The sequence below is a fragment of the Triplophysa dalaica genome, chromosome 18 (genome assembly GCF_015846415.1).
Source record: "Triplophysa dalaica isolate WHDGS20190420 chromosome 18, ASM1584641v1, whole genome shotgun sequence".
In the NCBI taxonomy this organism is placed as follows: domain Eukaryota; kingdom Metazoa; phylum Chordata; class Actinopteri; order Cypriniformes; family Nemacheilidae; genus Triplophysa; species Triplophysa dalaica.
The window spans coordinates 21357007-21379445 of record NC_079559.1 but is presented as its reverse complement, the minus strand read 5'-3'; the positions used below and the strand labels follow the sequence as shown (position 1 = coordinate 21379445).

At 43.8% G+C, this 22439-nt stretch overlaps 2 protein-coding genes across 2 annotated transcripts in view; one reads left to right on the top strand and one right to left on the bottom strand.

The window, feature by feature from the left end:
- Nucleotides 1-22439, top strand: part of cacna2d3a (calcium channel, voltage-dependent, alpha 2/delta subunit 3a) — a 97464-nt gene that overhangs the window by 65692 nt on the left and 9333 nt on the right. The window contains 7 exon segments of the mRNA XM_056729754.1: nt 19126-19187; nt 19271-19315; nt 19910-19972; nt 20107-20177; nt 21585-21660; nt 21768-21820; nt 21902-21957. Coding sequence (XP_056585732.1) covers nt 19126-19187; nt 19271-19315; nt 19910-19972; nt 20107-20177; nt 21585-21660; nt 21768-21820; nt 21902-21957 — 426 coding nt within the window.
- On the bottom strand, nt 1827-5925 carry LOC130407094 (leucine-rich repeat and transmembrane domain-containing protein 1). Its single transcript, XM_056729753.1, has 3 exons — nt 5798-5925; nt 3252-3848; nt 1827-2302 (listed from the first exon to the last, which is right to left on the bottom strand). Exons 1-3 carry the CDS (start codon nt 5802-5804, stop codon nt 1827-1829), a joined length of 1080 nt encoding a protein of 359 aa, XP_056585731.1. The 5' UTR covers nt 5805-5925.

Here is a 22439-nt window from a genome sequence, read left to right as displayed (position 1 = left end):
AAGTATTTAAACCAGCACTGAACAAATGTTACCGTAACATGAGCAATATTTTAATAATGTTTAATAATATCAACAGGCTCCACGATAAATCGTTTATAAACTGCACGCAATTATTGGAATTTCTACGATTTTTGCGCTGTTCTTCAGTGAAGTATGGTTTGATGCTGCTGCATCTGAAAGCCAGGGGGCGCTCTAGCACAGAAAGTCTGAATATGCGCTGCAGACCTGCAGAAGAAGTACAACTCCACACGTAGTTCCAGAAAATGCTCATGGGGATCTTTCTATCACTGTTCTTCAAGCCTTCTCAGGTATTTTCATGATAATAACAGATATATTTATAATGATGACGGGTATTGCTTTTTAAATGCACATTATAAACGACTCAAACCTGTAACGTTACTGATTTCAGACGGAACGGCACATCCTAATGATTAAAGAGCCTGGCTTTACAAACACATACACACATAATCCAAACCGTTGTGATATAATCGCACTAGACGGGTCGATTAACGTGATATTTATATATTTATATTTATATTTAAGTGTTTTATTATCCAAACAATAACACACTAATACTAAACAAACCAAAACAGGAGCAAATGATGAAGGAAAATATGAGAAGTGTTTGTATGAACACAGGACACGCACCCACACACACACAATTTGTGTTTTCATAGAAATAATGATTTTTTGACTCTACAAACATATATCGGTCTTTGTGCGGACATTTGCTCCACACACCGCAGGGTTAACCAGGACGCACACACACACGCGTGTTCACTCATGCACAAATGATTCATGTGTAACTGACAGAGGAATGAAACAGAACAGGCAGATTTTCATCCTCTACTGCACATAATTCACAGTCACACATACACAACTATATCAACTCAATCTCTTGATATGTATCTGAATCTAATCAACATATTTTGAATTGTGTATTTATATATTTTATATATTAAAGGGTGTCTATGTCTGAGATGCGGAGCAGTAATAAACACTGTTATATATGAATATGAACACACACATACGGCAGAAATACAGAACATAATTCTACTGTACTCATACTGTACCTGAATGCTCTGCGCTGGTTTTGTGTAAATTCACTAAAGACTCTCTTGTGGAAGTCTTCTGTTCAGCACAGCACGTGTGAGTCTGCACGTGCGTTTGTGTGAGATGTAATGCAGGCTGACGCGCCGATGACATCACGCTGTTGTGTAACAGGACTTTGTGTATGTGTGTGTGTGTGTGTTTGAAAGGTCAGTTTAATCCTCTTCTGTGAAGATATGCGTGTGACAATATAATCTGACATGAACATAGAAGTGAATGATAGAGGCTATGTGGACACGCAGGGGTGTTTTGGCTTTTGTTTAAACACAGCTCAGGTGAGGTCTGTAAATCACAGTGTAAACGGCCTCCGTTACCTACACACCAGTGTTCACAACATACATGGACACACATTTATAAATCAGTGTGCGATTATCTTTCTTTCAAAAATAAAGAAGCATTTGATACCTCAGAGCTTGAGCACCAACACACACATGACGCTTTGTATGTTGGTTTGTGTCTTTGGTCTGACTAGAGCTGTGCAGAAACAACACTAGATGTCAGTGTGGTGAACAACAAATATTTCTTTTACTTTTGAGAGAAGACTGTATCAAAGCAGTCGCTGGAGAAGACGGATTCTCGTGAGTTGATTTATTTATGGGTTATGAAAAGTCATGTGCTGGGACAGAGTGACACATGGGTCAGGAGCTCCAGATGTGTCGTCAGGTAGATGCAGTTAAAAGAGCTGCGCGGCTGCGCTGAACAGACCTGCACGCTGTTCACTCCGGCGGCGTTTTCTCCTGATCTCTCTCAGAGCTCTTCCTCTCCTCTCTGTCGGCCTCCGTCGCTTTCCTCTTCAGCTCTCTCTGATACCTCGCGTTAATCGCTGCATATGCGCATCCGTAGATGGCGGCCGCCACCATCATCAGGAACACAATTCCACAAACCACTCCCGTGATGACCACCGTGGCTATAGCGTGTCTGTAGTTGACTGGTCGGGGTCTCTGCTTGGCCTCACAGTCGGGAAGTGCGTACTCTCCCTGCGGGTTGAAATCACCGCCGGCCGGAGCTCTGGAGCTGGGGTGAAGATGTCCGCCGAGGTTGCGGTGTTTACTGTCCAGATAGTGGATGTTGGCGAACAGATAGCTGTAGCTGGTTATCATGCAGGCGTGAAAGACCTCGTAGGGAATGTGACGGAGGTCTCTCTCCTGCATGAGGTGAGGCTGGACGCACGTGATGCCGTCAACCACTCCACCTGAGAGAGAAACAGTTGAGATTGTAAAGAAATGTGCCACGTAAAGAACGTGACAGAAATCACACAAATGATGATCAATCAGTTATTACACTTTTACTATAATAAAACCAATTTTGATCTTTCTTCAGCAAGATTTTATTGCATGTTCTGTTTTCATGAAATTAGGTATTTAACTGTTTAATAAATACAAGTAGCTCCCTGTTATTTTAAACATTAGGAACTATTACTCAAAAGTCAGTGAGTCCAGCTGTAATGTGTCAGAGGAGAACTGACCCTCCTAACTGAGGCTGCTTTCCTCAAAGTTTTTTCTACATTTATTCATCGTCGGTTTTGTTTCCTTTCTACTGTTGATAACTTATCTCGTTCAATAGTGTTGTGTACTGTACTGTATTCTACTTAACTAAGTAAAAAATGTATCTTTGTTGCACATGTTGTTTGGGGGCCAATATAGTTTTTGGCGTATGGGTTCAGGGCTGATGGATAGCACAATTTAGACCCACACATTCAAATCTTGATTTGCTTTCTGAAGAGTCAACTAAAGCACTATCACTGAAGCACAAGCAAACTTGCTGAAGGAAAACTTCATGCAAAAAAATCAACGGGGCATCATCTGGCCTCATTTAGTGTATTTTAATCCTCACCTCCAGATGAAATAATGATTAAAGAATTGAATCAAATGTGTAACCACAGGCTTTCCTCACTAAGATTAATGAGATGAAAAGACTAAGGGTTCCACAAAGTAATTGATATTCACATGAGCGAAGCCACTTTAATTTAACTCTGTAACATGTGCTGTGACTCAAGTGCTGTATGGAGTCTCGAGGTTGGAATCCCAGTGGACCAAAACACATATTTGTGTTGAACGTTTTTTTTCATGAAACTAGTGTGATATCATCAGTACCCTGTTTGTGGTCACCAGTGTCTTTTGTGAATTGGGCAGTGTGGTTACCTTTGAAGGCAAATGTTTCCAGCCACAGCTTGAGTCCTATCAGATGGCAGTCACACCTCCAGGGATTGCCCTTCAGACCAAGAACTTTCAGATTTTCAAGAGCCTCCAGGTGAACGCGGTCCAGTTTGGTCAGCCGGTTGTGATGGAGCGACAGGTGTGTGAGATGATGAAAACTGTCGGCGAATGCTGCGGGTAAACCTCCTATGCTATTATAGGACAAGTCCAAGAGAGTTAGATTTCTAATGGAAACCAGAAGACGTCGGTCCACCTCCCGGATGGAGTTATTGGCCAAGCTGAGGATCTTAAGACCTCTGAGTCCCAGCAGGGCACTGGGGGAAAGTGTTGAGATGGAATTGTTGGCCAGGTCCAGAACCTGGAGTTGCGGCGTCTCTCGGAAGAACATGGAGCCCAGGCCTCGGATGCGGTTGTTTTGGAGGTACAGCTCCAGTGTGTCTTCGTGGAGTTTGTGAGGAACATCGTACAAACTTTTCCCCCGGCAGTCCGCCACTTTGGTGTGAGCGTCACATGAGCACTCTTTGGGACAGGAGGAGACGGCTTGGAGTAATACCAGGCAGAATAATACAAAGATCACTCCTGCTGAAGAAATGTAAGAGAAGTAGGTGTTAACCACCGCCCCATGTCTTCCATTGTTTGACAAACAGATCACCCTGCTTCATACTCATGCCTGTGGTGTCTACACAGCTACTTGTTGTTTTCTTTTAGAGGAGTACAAAGGGTTTCTGGAAGCAGTGTTTGGTTGCAGCTTCATAACTGTCTGTGTAATATCAGAAGGATTTGAATATTTCATGTGGTGGATAAGCTCAGACTGGTCAGTGCAGAGCTGCTAAACACATTATGATGTTGACTGTTGTCTGGACACTGTCGTGCATATCAGATGACATTCATGTACTTTATCTATGAGGGTAAAATAAATACACTGGAGGGATTCAGGGGTTATTTGATGAGATGTGTAAACGTAAAGTTTGTGGTGGTTGAGTTATTGAAGTCAAAGCATCGACAGCCTGTGTGCGCCTTTGAACCTGTGACCTGGAATCATTCCCTACCTAAACACATTCAGTTTGGGAATCTTGATCTTTTAGTTAGTGATGTTGACTGACTTTTATCATTGTTCAGACTTGATTAGAAAAGATGGATCAGATTGTGATGTTCTTATCACCGACGAGACACCACAGCCAAATGTATGAACCAGACAGTTTAGGGTCTAGAGGCATATAGAACGAGTTATCATATCAAATCCTGCAAGGAAATTGTTTTTTACTTTTCTACAACATTTATTGTAAGTTTATTGTTTACAATCGGCACAAAATAATGAAAAGGTCTTAAGATCATTTGAATAAAGATCATTACATGACATTAATAATGCCTTATTTGTACAATTTGCCATTTCATTCCCACAATTTATCAAGTGTTACTAATTGGTTTTCCTGTTTTAGGTCAATAGTGATCATGATTCTGAAAATTAAAATAACATTTCTTAACTTTCTGAATGTTATTAATTCACATAATGACTATTAATATTAAACATCAAACTGGTGATTTCCAATATACAGAACACAATTTATTGCACTTTCCTGTCCTCTTATGATTCGCAGGATGTTTAAATTGCTTTTATCACATGATACCGATCATTGGTCGATATATCGGTGGGTCTCCACCTAAAACTAGAGAAGGAATTACTGAAACAAATTGTGGAAACAATCCAGTTAAGAAAAATTGCATGTTATCTGCAGAGCCCCGTACATCACAAATAATGATCACAATTGATGTTTCTACCCAATTGTACACATTTGTGATGCGCCGGACACTAAATCATGAAAATAAAATATTTCTAGTTCAGCTGAAGCATCACAGGTGCTCTTCCACCATCGCGCAGAATCATTCTCATTGTTTAATGGTTCCTATCCGTACCGATTTGGGCAGGCTGGTACATATATGGTTTCAATTTCCACCGCAGGGCTGATAACAGACATTTCTGTCTTTTTCTCCATATCATCACAGCGAGAGAAGAGGTTTGCACATGGCACTTGAATATTATGGTATTTGTCTTCTCTTAATGTGATGTTTGTGCGGGCGACACCTAAAGGATTGCTAAATAAAGGAGATAAATGTCAGGCTGATGAGAACTGTGCTCTGAATGTCTTCTCTATTATATTCAGTCATTGTGGACCCACGCGACTGCCGTAAAGCACACAGATCAGAAGTACATCTCATTCTGAGCATCAAACAAGTGCTATTCTGGATATGAACACAAGCGTGTGGAAAAAACATTTAATGTAGTGTCACACATCACACAGACATATGGATATAATTATAAACCATATGATGAATCCGCTTGAACTTTGTCGCAGTTGTTTATCAACATCAAAACACTCAAAGATTGCTGTAGTCATGTGGTCACAGAAAACAACATCACTTTCATGACTGAATGGTTTGCATGACTATTGACTGTTGCACAAACTATTGTTGTTGTTGTTTACGAAACACAAATGGATGTCCCAGTATTGTTTGTGTGTTTGTAAACTCACCTGTCATGATTGTGTCAGCGTGTGCAGACTGCGTCCAGCATTACTGATCTGAGTCCAGCACATCCACTTTCTTCTCCTGTGTCTCTTTCGCTCGTGTTTTCCTTCTCTACTCGTGTGCACGTATGCAAATATCTTCATCATCTTCACACTCACACATACCCGCTCACAAATACACACTCGCTCTCATTGTGGAGGGCATCTCACACACATATGGGCAGCGTTGTCTTGAACTGCTCTGACATCACAGAGCGACCGCAGGCAGAAAACTGGCAGAGCATGTCCTATCATTTCCACACACACAAGAACACACACATGAACACACACACACGAACACACACATGAACACACACACACGAACAGGCCTTAAGCCTCTCCAGCAGCTCACATTGTGCTGCTCGCATCTATCGTGTCTTCTGAAAGTCCAAATGTAATGCTGTGTACAGTGCACAAGCTCATGTGTTTAACGTGTCACAGAACACTGATGTCATATCAATCCTCAGATTTACACCGGGCTTAAAGTCCCCATGAAATCAAAGAGAAAAAATTCGAAGTGTTTTCCACAGGATTATTAAATATGATTCATCCGTGCACATCCTTATTTTTTTGTTCATTTGCACTTCTGTAATCAAAAACATTAAGCTCCGTTTCCCTTCACAACAACAACTCTCACCACATGACATTAGCAACAAAAAAGGGAAAGGACTATACTGACTGTCCAATAGAGACACATCGCATTTGGGCCACGCCCACCACCAGGGGGAAAACAATCCAACCCTCTCCATTGACTTTCTTTTGTGGGAAGCTGCTTCCTTGTCATTACAGATTTACAAGACTTACAACAAAAACAGAACAGAATCAGAATCAATAAATCAATGAATCAATGCCTAAAACTGCTGTTTGACAAGGTGTTCAGGATAAAAAATCTGAACTACGTTTTTATAAGCTAGACAAAAGTGGACATGTTCAGCATAAGACGTTCAGCATCAGCAGGTAGAATGAGTCAATTGCAGGATCATGGCACACTGAATGACTGAATGACTGATATGTGTGCAGTAATCATTTAGTCAAATGTCAGTTTTTTATATGACATTTCTCTAAACTAAGCTGTAAACTGTAAACTGTAGCATTTTGACATTGTGGAACTTGTTAGAATGGGGATCAAGCAGAATGCTATGCAGTCGTTGAGTTTGCGAGTGCTTATGTTAGCTAATATAGCTAACCGTTTTACAACACGATTGTTTATGTTAAAAAATGACAATATGAAACGTTGCGCTCCACCTTTCTGTCCTTAAACGCCTTTTTAGGGGGGGTGATTTGACAGCAAGATTATTTTAGTTTGAAAATAATGATCCTGCCGTGTTTTTTGCATCGCTGCCTGCGCTTGGGTTCTTTTTGCAGGCAGCAAAATGGACAGCACACCAACCACCCGTTGGCCGTGTACCTCAAATCCGGTATGGTGGGAGGCAATAGCTGGAGGTGGCTCGTTCCCGGCCCAGCACTATCATCCTCTGTGGGACTAGGCTCAGGGGCCAGGAAGGCTTTCATTCCCGAAGGTACTGGTCCCTGCCTACCCAGTGGCCAGAATGGATGACCCTCCACCTTTTCCAGAGTGGGAGGAGAAGGTCTATCAGCTGTTGCACAGTTGGTGTACCGGCTGCAGCTTCGAGAGGAGCTGGCCAAAGGCTCCTTTCAGGCTGCCATCAGGTCTACACTTTCTCCGGTCTGGAAACTGTTGCGGGCACCCTCACCTTGGGGGACTCAGCACCTTCCGTCTCTGGCTCTGCCAGTCCCTGTGCCAAGCGATGGAGGAGGGTGTCCTGGGGGATGCCTTTGGACTCCTCCGGAGCGGAGTTAGTCACGCCCCCCATCGTCCCTTTGCAGTCAGCCACTAGCCCGGTGGGCCGGCTGAAAAAAAGAGACAATGGAGGGCGCACGGAAGCTGGCACTCCAGCCGGAATCCAGTCCTGCCCAGCCGGCGTCAAGTCCGGTGCAGCAGGCATCCAGTCAAGTTCAGCCGACGTTACAGCTGGCGTCCAGTCCGTTTTAGCAGCTGGAGTCCAGTCCAGCCGGCATTTCAGCCGGCGACCAGTCCGGTTCAGCAGCCCGCAGTCCAGCCGGTGATTCATCCGGCATCCAGTCCTGCCCAGCCGCAGGAGTCCAGTCCGGTGCAGCCGGCATTCAATTTGGTTCAGCAGCCGGCAATCCAGTCAATGATTCAGCCAGTGTGCCAGCCGGAACCCTGTCTGGTCCAGCCGGCAGACAAGCCTTCCCCATCCCCTGTCAAGTCCCCCCGGACTGCACGCCCTCGAGTGCCTCCCCGGGCTAAGACTCCCCCACCTAGCCCCAACCCCCTTTGGACTTCCCCCTATGGACATGTTTGTTCCCCCATCCCCTCTTCCATGTTTATTATTTTTACTTTCTCATCCCAACCAAATTTTTATGTGTGCTTGTTTGCCCTGGTTGTTGTTGGTAATGTTTTGTTGGTTCGCGTGTCTGTCACAGTCTGGTCTGGAGTGCCAGGGTGTCACTCCTGGTCTGCGGAGTGTTTGAAGGCATTGGTCCTCCACCAAAACTGTCGACAGGGGGGGGGTGTAACTTGTACATTGCATTACATCAGGGCTCTTCAACTACTTTACTTTGAGTGCCAGATTCCAAAAGTATAAATAGGATGCTGGCCAGTTTATTTTTACCATATCCTCATTTCTTCAGTTATTTTGTATTTCTGTTATCTATTGTGTTTCGTTTTTTACTGTTTTTGTTGCTGTTACTTATAGGCCTTGTATTAAAACATGCACACAAATATTGTTTCCAGTATTTGTGACTTTTCATGATATTAAATTAAAAGTAATTTTGTCTTTTAATTGTATTTTATATTCCTTAATGCGCTAGTTTACCCAAAAAATTGCTACAAATGTACTCACCCACAGTCCTTCAGTACACCCAACATGTGGGTGTTATTGTTTTTTCGAGAAGATATTTATGAAGATATTTGATTGAATTAATTAAAGTTAAATCAATAAAAGTAAAAAATGCAAATACATTGAACACAAAAGTAATCCCGCCCCTTGTGGCATTAAATTAGCGTATTATAAAGCGAGTCAATTGATCTGTGCAAGAAACTGAACGCTATTATCACATTATCGGGTAAATCCAATCGCATTGATGTGTCACACGCACTTATAGGGCAGATCCTTTGTATAGTGCTAATTCTGGGGGAGATGAACAGCTGTTTTTCCTAAATATAGCTGTTATACATAATGAATGCAGGGGGAAAAAACACAGTTTTCCCCTTATCTGAGACAACTGCTCACCTGGTACCCTTCCTACAGTTAGCCTCCTTTCAAGGGCACAAAACATGTTTTAGAATGCGACCTATCGCGTGCCTAGACCGATTACCTGTGGCTGTGCAATGCACTGCTGATTATAACGTTGTAAATAACATGAAGTTTCTTGGACTGAGCGATCAAATCGCATTATAAGACTCATCATAGGCCGCCCAAATTACTTTTGTGTTGAATGTAGCACATTTTGGACTTTTTAAGATTTGGCATCTCAGGAGGAAGTGCATTTAAACACACCGTTCTTAACGACTGTGTCCCAATTAAGGGGCTCCATCCTTTAAGGTCGCGGACTTAAAAACGAGGACTTGTTGTTCAAAGCACGCAGTCTCAAAAGTCTAAGAAGCGAACTGAAATAAGTCGGTCTAGCCTCCCGGAGGATTTCCTAATTGCGTGATGTGCGTCACCTGCTGCTCCTGATGTGTGGTTACAGTAGGACACACAGAGGCGTTTCACACTTTTTTAAACAAATACAGAGCCAGAACATATTTATTTTATTTTCGAGAATAGGACATGTTTATGTATGCAGCCCTGAGTTTGGCGATACTTTTAATACTTTGAGGTTTTAACAAACAATTATTTATTTTCCTTTATTTTCAATATACATTGTTTGTTTCCAAGGTTTAAATATGTCAATGTTCCTTTGAGTGGTTACAATGAAGAGAAAGTTTGTTTAGCGTAAGTTTATAAAGACATTGTACTGTTGCTTTAATTTACGTACCTGCTGTTGAATGTCAGGATTGGTTGAACTGTTTGGAGGGCGGGGTCAAGAGAGATGCGGGAATGTAATGAAAATGGTGCCAATCTTACGGTTGTCGACAAGATAGCTGCTTAACTTTTGGTATAACATTTATGTAAGATGTAGGAGATAGCAATTTCTCCCGTGTCATCTTAACATCATTTGTAATTGCCTCTGCTTCTTACGAAACGGAGCTGAGAAGGAAGTGAGAGACATTCGAGTTCGCTGAAGTGAAAAACCAAAGTGTATCGGGTCTCTTACTGGATGTTCTGGGGAGATAATTATCCAGATAGCGCCCGGATATACCAGAGATTCTCCGTGGTTCCCCTGGCTTCCGGGACATGTGTGTGGAACCGCTGTGGGAGTTTTGACCTTGTTGCTCTCGTGCTGCGGATACTTCGTTAAGTGTACGGCCTGCACTTCCTTCGGCAAAGGTAACCACCATTTGTTTATGTTTGCTCATGGAGTGAAGCGGCACTTTGTTTCTGCCTCATCGCACGCCAGCGTCAAATCAGGCCTGCAACATTTACTTTATTATTTCTATTGCCTTTTTGAACATTGAGTGACTACTGGGACATTTACAGGAACTTGATGAGGTTGAATTTGAGAGAATAGACGTGTGTGTATATCTGTTATTAAGGTTTTGAATCTTGCTGAGCTAATGTAAACGGATAACTATTTTTATTTAACAGCCTCCTAACAGTTAGAGGAGGGTTGTGCACCTTCAAAGTATTGTTTTGGTATTCACTGACTACAAGGGTTGTGCTGAAGTACGTGTATTGTAATTTATCTGCTTTATTATTTATGTTATACATTGTTTATTAAATCCTGTTTGGGTATTCTATTGTATGTGGTTTTAATTGTAGATTTGCAGTTGCTATACTTGAGGGTATCCCATAGTAATAAAAAAAGGGTTTGTTAATACAGAGAGCTTAATATCTAGCAGATAGTAGAGAGATCTAAAATTTAAAGAACCCAGGGCCCATTCCAATTTTACATTAAGGGAGTAGGGCGCTACATAAATGGAGGCTCCGCTGGGATCGTAAAAAATAAAAATCTTGTGAAAAGTTGATAGAGAGAACCAAAAGTACAGGGTCATAATGCAGCAGCTTAGAGAAGAGCTCAGGGGTTGGTGCAAGGGAGAAGCACTACAAGAAGAATACGCTCTGATGATTGTCATACCTGATGATTTGGAGACAGCACATATTGAAGACACTATGGAGTCCATAAAATGTCTTGGACGTGTGCGTGTAAGAGGCAGGATGTACAAAGACAAACTTAATAGCTTCTTAGTTCTATGTGAATGCAAAGAGAAAAAAGATCCCAAACAACTGCCCCCTGAGGTAATACCTGCTGTCGGAACAACACCCTGGCACATTATTGTTTCTAGTGTGGATGCAACAGATTCAGGAGAATTCAGCAGAAAAGTACAAGCTTTGTTGACCCCTCCTCCTACTGAAAGGAGCGCCCCTGATGCTATTATTCGGGCTGTTGGAGATCTGTTACAAAAAACAGGCAAAATCGGTGAGAGTGGAGGCTAACGACGATTGAGAGTATTTTCTGGCACTATACCTACTCCTGCTGGTGAGGAACCGTTTGAACACTGGATAGAGCAGGCCTGGCTGATGGTAGAGGAGAGTGACTACCCTGCAAAAGAAAAGAAGAGGAGAGTTATTGAAAGCGTACGAGGCCCTGCATTGGAAATAATCAAAGCTGTGCGTGGTGCTGATGCTGAGGTCACTCCAGAAGAGTACTTAAACGCTCTTGAGCAAGCTTTTGGATCTGCAGAGTCAGGTGATGATCTTTATTTTGCCTTCCGTTTATTGCAGCAACAGACAGGGGAGAAAGTATCGGAATTTCTAAGAAGGCTGGAACATGCCCTGAATAAAGTAGTACAGAGAGGGGGCATACCCAGTGACTTCAGAGATAAAGTCCGTCTTGAACAACTGCTCCGAGGGGGGGTTAATGCTGACATGATGCTGTTCCAGCTGAGACTTCGAGAAAGGAAGACCAAACCACCCAGCTTCTTGGATCTGTTAAGTGAAATTCGTACTGAAGAAGAATACGAATCTTCTCGTGCAAAGTTGACTGCAAGAGTGCATAAGGCTTGTACTAATGTGGATATGGAGGGTAAGCATAAGGAAGTTCTGACCCTAAAAGCTGAATTAAAAGAGTTAAAGTCTCAGTTTGCAACAATGGTGGTCAATTCTCAATCGCAGACAGTGATAGATCATAAAAGCAATCAAGATACTGTAGGATCCTCCTGGGACACCCAACGGGATGGAGAAATTGCTGCCTTGAAAAGACAAGTGAAAAGTCTCCAGCAGAAAGTTGCTCACAAGGAAAGTCGGAAAGTTGACACCTCAACCCTTACACTTAATGCCTCTACTGCCAGACAATCATCGGCTGGTAAAAACAAACAATGTAACGAGACCGAGGAGTATTTTTGTTACCACTGTGGAGAAGAAGGGCACATAGCAACAAAATGCCAAAACACTGAAAACAAGAATCTAGTAATTCAGAAATTGATTCGGTCAAATCGGAAAATGAAGAGTGGACAAAAAGGATCACACGCAGCGCCTGAAACGAGCACCACTGTCTGTTCAGCAAAAAAGAGTGCCGTTCATGCTGAGGTTGAAAAACAGATTCCAGCAGGACTTATAGGTCCCCCCTACACTGTACATTTGTGCATAAATGGCCATCCATGCAATGCCTTACTAGATAGTGGCTCTCAAGTGACCATAGTCTTTAAAAACTGGTTCAATAAATATTTATCCGAGGTCCCCATTCACCCAGTGTCCGGGTTAGCTGTGTGGGGTCTGAGCGACTCTAGCTACCCATACCTTGGATATGCTGTGGTTACTGTTGAATTCCCAGAGAAGATTACTGGAAACTCTGAGGCCATTTCTGTACTGGCCCTGATTTGTCCTGGCCCAAAGAGCCCAGATCAGACTCCTGTGATCCTTGGCACCAATGCCAGCTTGTTCACACGTTTGGCCCAATTGTGTAAAGAGTCAACTGGAACTGATATCACACATACGATGGGTATTAAAGTGAAACCTTACTCTCTGGCTCTTGACGCCACCGGTGGGGAATATGATGCTGTTGGATCTGTGAAGTTGTCAGGTTCAGACCCTTTACATCTCCCACCTATGACTAGTTGCTGTGTAAAGGGTGAAGTGGAAGCAACGGAGCCATTAGGACATGAGATACTGATGATGGATGCCTTCTCTCTAACTTCAATGCCAGCAGGAGTTCTGGTGCAGTCTGTAGTAGTCCCAGCTGATATACTGAAAAACAATAACTTTGTTGTGCCTGTACAGAATGAGTCCCTGAAGGAGGTGGTCATACCTGTGGGAACTGTTATGGGTCACTTGTTCCCTGCTGATCCAGTAAACCCCATGTCTGTGAATGAGGGGTGTGACAAGACAATTGACCCCAGCTTGTTTAACTTCGGGGATTCGCCGATTTCAGAGGAGTGGAAGGAAAGATTGCGTGAACGGCTGAGCAAAAGGACAAATGTTTTTTCCAGTCATGAGTGGGATGTAGGACTTGCTAAAGGAGTAGAGTATACAATCCGCCTTTCTGATACAAGACCCTTTCGGGAGCGCTCTAGAAGGATCACACCCGCTGACATAGATGATGTAAGAAAGCATCTACAAGAGCTGCATGCTGCAGGTATTATCAGTGAGTCGCGCAGTCCATACGCATCCCCAATAGTCATTGCAAGAAAGAAGAACGGAGCTGTTAGGATGTGTATCGATTACAGGACCCTTAATACAAGAACAGTGCCAGACCAATACACAACTCCCAAGATTGATGAGGCTCTGGACTGTCTAGCAGGTAGTCAGTGGTTTTCTGTCCTTGATTTGCGTAGTGGTTATTACCAGATAGCCATGGCCAATGAAGACAAGGAAAAGACTGCTTTCATCTGCCCACTGGGTTTTTACCAATTTGAACGTATGCCACAAGGAATCATGGGAGCTCCCGCAACTTTTCAACGACTTATGGAGAAAGCCATTGGGGATATGAATCTGCTACAAGTCCTAGTGTATTTGGATGATGTAATAGTCTTTGGGAGGTCGTTGGAGGAACACGAAGAAAGACTTCTTAAAGTCTTGGATCGTCTGGAAGAGGCTGGGTTAAAGGTGTCACTGGATAAGTGTCAGTTCTGCTTGCCCCGTGTTAAGTATGTTGGACACATTGTGTCTAAAGAAGGTGTAGCAACGGAGAAGGTAGCAGCTGTGACTAATTGGCCCCAGCCAACCAACTTAAAGGCTCTGAGATCATTTCTTGAGTTCTGTGGATATTATCGCAGATTTATTGCCAATTATTCAGCTATTGTAAGGCCATTGACCGAGCTTACCAAGGGATATGCACCAACACAGAAAGGAAAGAAGCATGTCAAAGAAAAGCACATTGCCTACCTTAAGGAGTCTGCTTACAGCTAGCAAAAGCTACAGGCCGCAGCCCCTCTGGATCAAAGGGAGGTCCCTCGTAGAGAGCCACACCCGTTGTCCACAGATGTACCTGGTAGCCTCTCTCCGGTGGCGGTCAGCAATGCGCTTGGTACGGTCCCTGGCCCGTAGCAGTGCCTCCCTGGCCCTTCTCCAGGTAAGGCGGCAACGGCGAATGAACGCTTTGACCGAGGGAACCGCAGCTTCGGGAGCCTGGGAAGAAAACAAAGGAGGTTGGTAACCGAGGCAGCACATAAAAGGAGACATTCCAGTAGATGATACCGGCAACGAGTTGTGAGCATACTCAGCCCACGTAAGCTGCTGACTCCAAGAAGAAGGGTTGTGTGAAGCCAGGCAGCGGAGCATTCGACCCAGTTCCTGATTGGCGCGCTCAGACTGGCCATTAGACTGAGGGTGAAACCCCGATGACAGACTAGGGGTAGCACCAATCTGTCGGCAGAATTCGCGCCAAAAGCAAGAAACGAACTGAGGCCCCCTATCAGAGACCACATCCTCCGGAAGACCGTGAAGCCGGAAGACGTGATCAACGACAGTCTGGGCTGTCTCCTTCGCTGAGGGAAGTTTAGGGAGAGCCAGGAAGTGTACCGCTTTGGATAAACGGTCCACTACCGTAAGGACTACCGTATTGCCACTGGAATTAGGGAGACCAACCACAAAATCCAGGGCAATATGGGACCATGGGTGGGAGGGGACAGGAAGCGGTTGGAGCAGCCCAGAAGGAGGTACGTTGAGTGACTTGCTTTGGGCACAGACCGAGCACGCCTTCACGAAACGGTCGACGTCCTCCGCCATGCCCGGCCACCAGAATCGCTGACGGACGACAGCCAGTGACCTCCTGATACCGGGATGGCAAGTGAGTCTGGATGAGTGGCACCAACGGAGAACGGCCGCGCGGACCGACTCATGAACAAAAAGGAGGCTCGCCGGACACTCTCGGGGAACCTCGACTCCATTCAGGCCCCGTCTGACACGGTGTTCGATTCCCCAGGTGACTCCCCCCAGCACACACCCCGAAGGCAGGATGGTATCGGGAGGAGATGAGTCACCCTGGGAAGTAAAGCACCGCGACAAGGCATCCATTCTTGGAGCCCGGACGATAGGAAAGAATGAAATCAAAGCGCCCGAAGAAGAGAGCCCAGCGAGCCTGTCTGGAATTCAGCCGTTTAGCGGTCCGAATATATTCCAGGTTCTTGTGGTCGGTCCACACGATGAAAGGAATGGTAGTTGCCTCTAGCCAATGGCGCCACTCCTCCAGAGCCAAGCGTACAGCCAGCAGCTCTCGATTGCCGACATCATAGTTTCGTTCTGCGGGAGACAATCGATGGGAAAAGAAAGCGCATGGATGCAACTTATTGTCATGAGGGGAAACCTGGGAGAGAACCGCCCCAATTCCCACCTCAGATGCGTCAACCTCCACCACGAACTGCCGTGCCGGGTCCGGAGTAACAAGAATGGGTGAGGAAACAAAGCTGCTCTTCAGCTCCTCAAAAGCTACCTGTGCAGCCGGCAACCAGGCAAATTTAACGTTGGTGGAAGTTAACGCAGTGAGAGGGGCCGCCACCCGCCCGAAGTTCCTGATGAAACGCCGATAAAAATTGGCGAAACCCAGGAACTGTTGTAAAGCCTTGCGGGAATCGGGTGTCGGCCAGTTGGAGACGGCTCTAACCTTTTCTGGGTCCATAAGTATCCCCTCAGACGAAACGATGTGTCCCAAGAACGAAACTGACTGGCGGTGAAATTCACACTTCTCCGCTTTAACGAACAGCTGATTCTCTAGCAGTCGGTGAAGCACCCGTCTGACATGCTGAATGTGTACCTGGAGGGAAGAAGAGAAGATTAAAATGTCATCCAGGTACACAAATATGAACTTATTGATCATATCACGGAGCACGTCATTGACGAGTGCCTGGAAGACAGCCGGGGCGTTTGAAAGTCCAAAAGGCATGACCAGATATTCAAAATGCCCCGTGGGTGTATTAAACCCTGTCTTCCATTCGTCCCCCTCTCTTATCCGGACCAGATGGTAAGCGTTGCGGAGATCCAGCTTTGTGAAGAACTTTGCGCCCTGCAATAACTCAAAGGCAGACGACATAAGCGGCAAAGGATACCGATTTTTAACAGTTACGTCGTTCAGACCTCGATAATCTATGCAGGGACGCAAAGAGCCGTCCTTTTTCTTCACAAAGAAAAATCCCGCACCGGCCGGAGACGAGGAGGGACGAATAACACCGGCGGCCAGAGAATCACTCAAATATTTCTCCATGGCTGTCCGCTCTGGGGCAGACAAGGAGAAAAGCCGACCACGCCGTGGAGAAGTGCCTGGGAGAAGCTCAATGGCACAGTCATAAGGACGATGAGGAGGAAGAGACGTGGCCCATGACTTGCTAAAAACCGCCTGCAGGCCGTTATATACCTCCGGAACTCCAATCAGGTCGAGTTCTTCATCCTGCAACAGAGAAGAAGAAACTACAGAATAAGCAGAACCAAGACAATGAGCGTGACAGTACACGCTCCACCCAGTGATAAGGTTCTCTGTCCAGTTGATGACAGGATTGTCTAAAGAGAGCCACGGGTGGCCCAAAATAATAGGAGCTACAGAAGATTTAATAATAAAAAATGTAAGCTCCTCCCTATGGTTACCGGAGGTGATGAGTGCCTCGGAATTCCAGGAGCAAGTGGCAGCTAGTGTACGAAACTCAATGGAATAGTCCGTGACTGACCTTCTGCCCTGCCGTAGTGACGCAAGGCGACGAGAAGCCTCTGTGCCGAAAACTGAGCGGTCGAAGACCTTAATCATCTCCATCTTGAAGTCCTGGAAGTCATGCCGATAACAACCCTGTGCCTCCCACATGGCCGCTCCCCATTCGCGAGTCCGTCCCGTCAGCAGAGATACCACGAATGCCACCTTGGATTTCTCTGAGGCGTAAGTGCGGGGCTGAAGAGAAAACATAACCTCACATTGTGTGATGAATGCTCTGCAGAGTGTTGGCTCACCATCGTACAGCGGTGGGTTATTCACCCGGTTTTCGGAGGGTAGGCTCTGTGAAGTCGCGCCAAGTAGGAGTGTTTGAACGAGGCGAGGTGCGAACGTCATCCAAGGGAATTAAGCAGAACCGTAGTAGAGTGGACAGCAGATGTAATCCAAATCGGGTAATCCAAAAGGAAGGCAGCGACGAGACGATCAGCCTGCGTACAAGAAACCACCAGCAATGCAACTGGAGGGAAGAGTATTAGAAACACAACAAGACAAGGGGACTAGTGGTTAACGTGCAAGAATCAACACACTGGCAATGGAAAGGAAAGCAGAGGCTGACTATAAGGAGTCGAAAGATAATGAGGAAATAACAAACAGGTGCGCGAGAGTGTAAGTGAAAACAGCTGCGTGGAGATTGCCAGGAAGAAAGAAGAAAGTTAAACCCGAGACCTGACACCAACCAAAAGAATTGATGTTCCAGCATTGTGTAACTGAACATGTTTTTGGTTTAATAAAAATTCTAAATTTGAGATTACAAGTCATTATTTGGGGGGCCGCAAAGCAATGCACTCTTCACAAAGTGGGCCTTACAATGAAAAAGTTTGAGAACAACTGCCCTACAATATACTGTTACACGTGCGTTTTTTTTACGTTCACTGAAGACAAAATGGATTACTTTTACAAGGACACTTGCTAATATCGGCATTTTGGCATCATTTTGTGTGGTATGTCTGCTCAAGAGTAAGAAGACGTGAAAGAGAACTTAATTCAGTATTTTGTATGTTGTGTGAGATGCTGAATAACTTAAACTGTCTGTGAGAAGCATATCGAGTTCTCCTTTGTGTCTTCTCGAAAAAATATTGAAATAGTCACACTGCAAAAAATGACATTCTTACTAAACATTTTTGTCTTGTTTGTGTCTCGATTGTGCCTCTGGCTGAGCATGAAAGTGAGAGTATACGAGCCCTAGCTGAATTAGAAGTTTAGATTGGATGAAAGCTCCTGCTAAATGACTAAATGATTGTTTTTTCGACCGAGTCAGAGTACGTTTACAACAGAGTTATTGAGAGCGAGCGTCGCGTCAACTCCGTTGACTCAAATGGAACAGTTTTTTCACAGTAGTGGCGGTTCATGGAGCCTCTCAATAGTTCCCAGATGTTCCTAGTTATTCATGGAGCTTCGACTAAACAGACCGACTGAGGTCAACTTCAACCCAATTTAAAGACGAAAGCCATTTAATGAATAAAAATATGAAAGAAATGAAGCATTTGAAGAGAAAACATAAGTTCCTGGATCTATCTGAAGGCTCCATGAATCACGTGACGCTTCAGTGTTTTAGACTTCAGTTGACAGAACTCTCTCTCAATGGCTCTGGTTAACAAGATGAAAAACAGAAACATGTTGATTTTTGCTAGTTTCTGCCCCACGCATTTTTCATTTTCACATCCTGCGGCACGTTGTTTGATAAAGCACATGCATCTGTGCACCTGTGGGCGTGCTGGTCTGAAAATGCGATGTGTGTTCAGGCGCATTGTTGGCGAGTTGCTACTGAAAAAGACCGCGGCACTGACCGACTGAAACCTGCTCTTAAGTCAGCGCCGCAATATTTTTGGGGTTATTTTAAGAGTGCGTTAGAAATATGAACCCATATACCACGTACATTCTGATTATTACACACAGATTAACGCACAGCAGCACACAGACATCCCAAGACACCTAAAAGAAATGTGTAAATAACACACAAACAGGACACACCTGTACAAATCTACAGCCTGTGGTTGTGTTTTATTGTGTTGCAGCTGTGGGAATTCAGATGAAAATGGAGTTCTTTCAGAGGAAGTTCTGGACTGCCAGCAGACAGGTTCATACACACATCATCTTCATCATCATGTGAAATGTAGATTTTGTGTTCTTCATGTTTACAGTGTTGAGGTTATGTTGCAGTGTGCCGCTCTGGATGGCAAGTGTTCCATCAGCTGCGATAATGATGTGAGTGTTGTATCAGTATATTTGCTTTACACCAGGAATAAACCAGACACAAACAATGTCAATTATAAAATAAACCTATCAGAACATCAGATTTCACTTCCTGTCAGGTTTGAAGAAATTCCCAAAATCTGAGGAAAATCTAGTCTCGTTCATGCAGTGTGCGTCTACAAAACACGATGTTGTGAGATATTTGACATGCTAAATAGAGTTTGGTTCCAAAATGAGATAACCTCTTTATAAAAAAAATCTTAAATCATGTTTTTTATTGTGCATTCCAAGTAATATTAATCAAAGTACAGGTGGTCTTTTTTGATTTAAGCCTTAATAATTAAAAAAATACAGCTAACTAACACAATTGAACACAGTAAAAACATGAGTTATCTTATATTGGAACCAAACTGTTCATATATCAGGGCCGTCGACTATGTGACCTTTAACACGTCATGACACACGTAATGTTAAAAACTCACATATTACAGTTCAGATTTATAATTATTGAAGATAATTTGCAGTTATTTTGATAAATATGAATGGAGATAAATAATGATTATGAAAGTAAAAGGGATGCTAAGCAAATGTTTTTCCTCTTTGTAGGACATCAGCTGTTATTTAATAGACAATAACGGCTTCATTATCATTAGTGAGGATTCGTCTTTGGTGAGAGATGTTTTTCTGCAATAACACCCAGCGTTGTTTAATACATGTGATGTTTACTGACAGGGGTTGGACACTTGCTGTTTTCAAGGACGTCCAGCATAGTGTCCTCGTGGTTCTTAGTGTCTTTCTTTCAGACAGGGGTGTTCTTTGGGGAAGCCGAGGGGGCTGTGATGAGCAAACTCATTTCAATGGGATCGTTTACCAGGTTGGTACATGAGAGTTATCATTTAATATTTATTCCTAAATCATATCAGAACCCGCACAATACCCTCAGCAGTAGTATTCAATGACCTGGAGATATTGAGAGAAGGTTTATATACAAATACGTAATTGTGAAAAGGTGTTTGTCATGATCCTGCCTCACCTTGTCATGCTTTTTTAGCATTTTATTTCAATAAAAATATCAGATTTTTTTTTTTTTTTAAGCAAAATTGATATTTATTTTAATATAACATGATTTGTGATTAACATAAATAGAAAGTAAATAAATAACAAAAAATATTTATAATAAAAATGTTTCTAATTACAAACTACATGACCTAGTCACTGTGACAGTAACACTTTTTGCAGTTCACTTAGTTGAAACAATTAAAAACAACATGTGTCAGTGTTATCAGTGGTTCTAAATAAGTGTAACGGAGGCAAGCTAGTGTAGAGCTGTGCAGTATGTAAACCTCACTTCCCGACCTCAAGGACTCTCTAGCGACAGACATAGAGACTGCGGTCTTTAGCCTCCTCTCTAGAGTGCCGGACTGACCCGGTTCGAGGCCCGCTGAGAGTGGTGCGGAGCGTTCCGGTTACATAAGCAAGCTGCTCTGAGTGGGATTTGAACTTAAAACATGCAATGAATTCTGAATAGGAATAAGGCTCTTTAACCACAAGGCCACAATCTAACACAAGTATTGTGGACATCTATTGAATTGGGGAGTGAAGTTTCCCTTCACAGACCACACTAGCTGGTCTCTGTTACACATGCATAATTAATGTGTTAAGATTATCAATCATAGTTAATCCTAATGACGTCATGATGGAAGAGGCTGTTTCCATGTGGCCTCTTTTGTGCTCTTGTCTGGGGCCCCTGTGATCATTTTGCGCCCAAGGCAACTGCCTATGCCACGGGCTGACCCTGTTCTCTAGTCTTGTGGCTGGATCATGACAGTCCCACGTGTTTTGTGTGGAAGCGCCTAGTCATTGTTTGTTATGATAGCCGTGTGCTCTCCTGTCGTATTTTGACCCCGCCAATCTCGTTTCCTCGTTAAGTTTCCCGCCAATGTTTGATTCCCCACACATGCCTATTGTTATTATCCCCCTGTTAGTTCCCCTATTTAATACTGTTTTGTTTAGCTTGTCTTGTCATGTGCGTTACTCATCGCCAGTATAGCTTGTCTTGTTCCTGACTTATTTCTAGTTTCGTTTTTTTCCCCCTCGTGGGAAGTCTTTGTTTTGCATTTGTTTGAAGTTTGTCTTTGTTCAGTGTTTGGATTTCCCCCTGGTGGGTCTTTTATTTGATTAAAATGTCTTGAGTTTGTACCCGCTGCCTGCACTTGGGTTCTTCTTCTTGGCGATCCTGACTGGTGTGGTTGAGACTGTATGCGTTGTGGTTATTTTTCAGGGTGAATATGTACGACTATCAGGCCACCTGTAGAGTTCACAGTGAGATCAGTGACACAGCACACAAGCTCCTACACGTGAGTGCACTCATATTCATAGTCAACAATGAACTATTTCACTTTGCTTTCTACATTTTTCTCTCATTGACACTTGTTGATTTGTTTTTCTTGTCTTATGAGCGCAGCCGTTCTTTGCTGTCATCACATCCGTGCGGAAGCTGCTGGCAGAGTTTGTCATGTAAGACTCTAATGTCATGAATGGTCAAGCGTCTTTCTCCTGCTGTTGTTCATCATGTCCCGTCTTCTGTTGTTTTGACAGACTTCTCATTGAATTCAACCTGTACAGCTGGTGGCGTTCCGACCTCACCGCTGAAGGTTTGTTTCATGCACGTGTCTGCTCACGATGCATTTAAATAGATAACCAAACTCTTACAAACTAATGACTATATGCCTTCGCCGTTTGAGGAGAAGCGTGCAGACTAACGGTGTGGATCCAGTGTCATGATCCAGTGTCATTCAGGCTTCAGTGCGAGACAGGCTTAAATGTGCTGTGTGTCATTTTTAGGAACATTTATTGACAGAAATAACTGTGTTCGGAGGTGAATTAAGACAATGAAGCGTTATGTTTTTATGACCTTCGTATGAGCTATTTCTGACTACATACACCGCGGGTCCCCTCGCATGGAATTCCTCATGTTGTTTCTACAGTAGCCTTTAAAAGACATACTACTCTACAGAACGTGTTTCATAAATATGTAAATCAGACACCGTAGTGCTTGGAAAGGGAGATGTGGACTGAGCCGTTGGCTGCAATTCCCAACCTCACCGCTAGATGAGGCTAAAATCTCCACTTTGCA

Excerpts from the sequence above, each read along its gene's own strand:
- LOC130407094 (XM_056729753.1), bottom strand. Across the intron at positions 2,303-3,251 it reads GGAAACATTTGCCTTCAAAG|GTGGAGTGGTTGACGGCATC; the intron begins GTAACCACACTG and ends TTTCTCTCTCAG.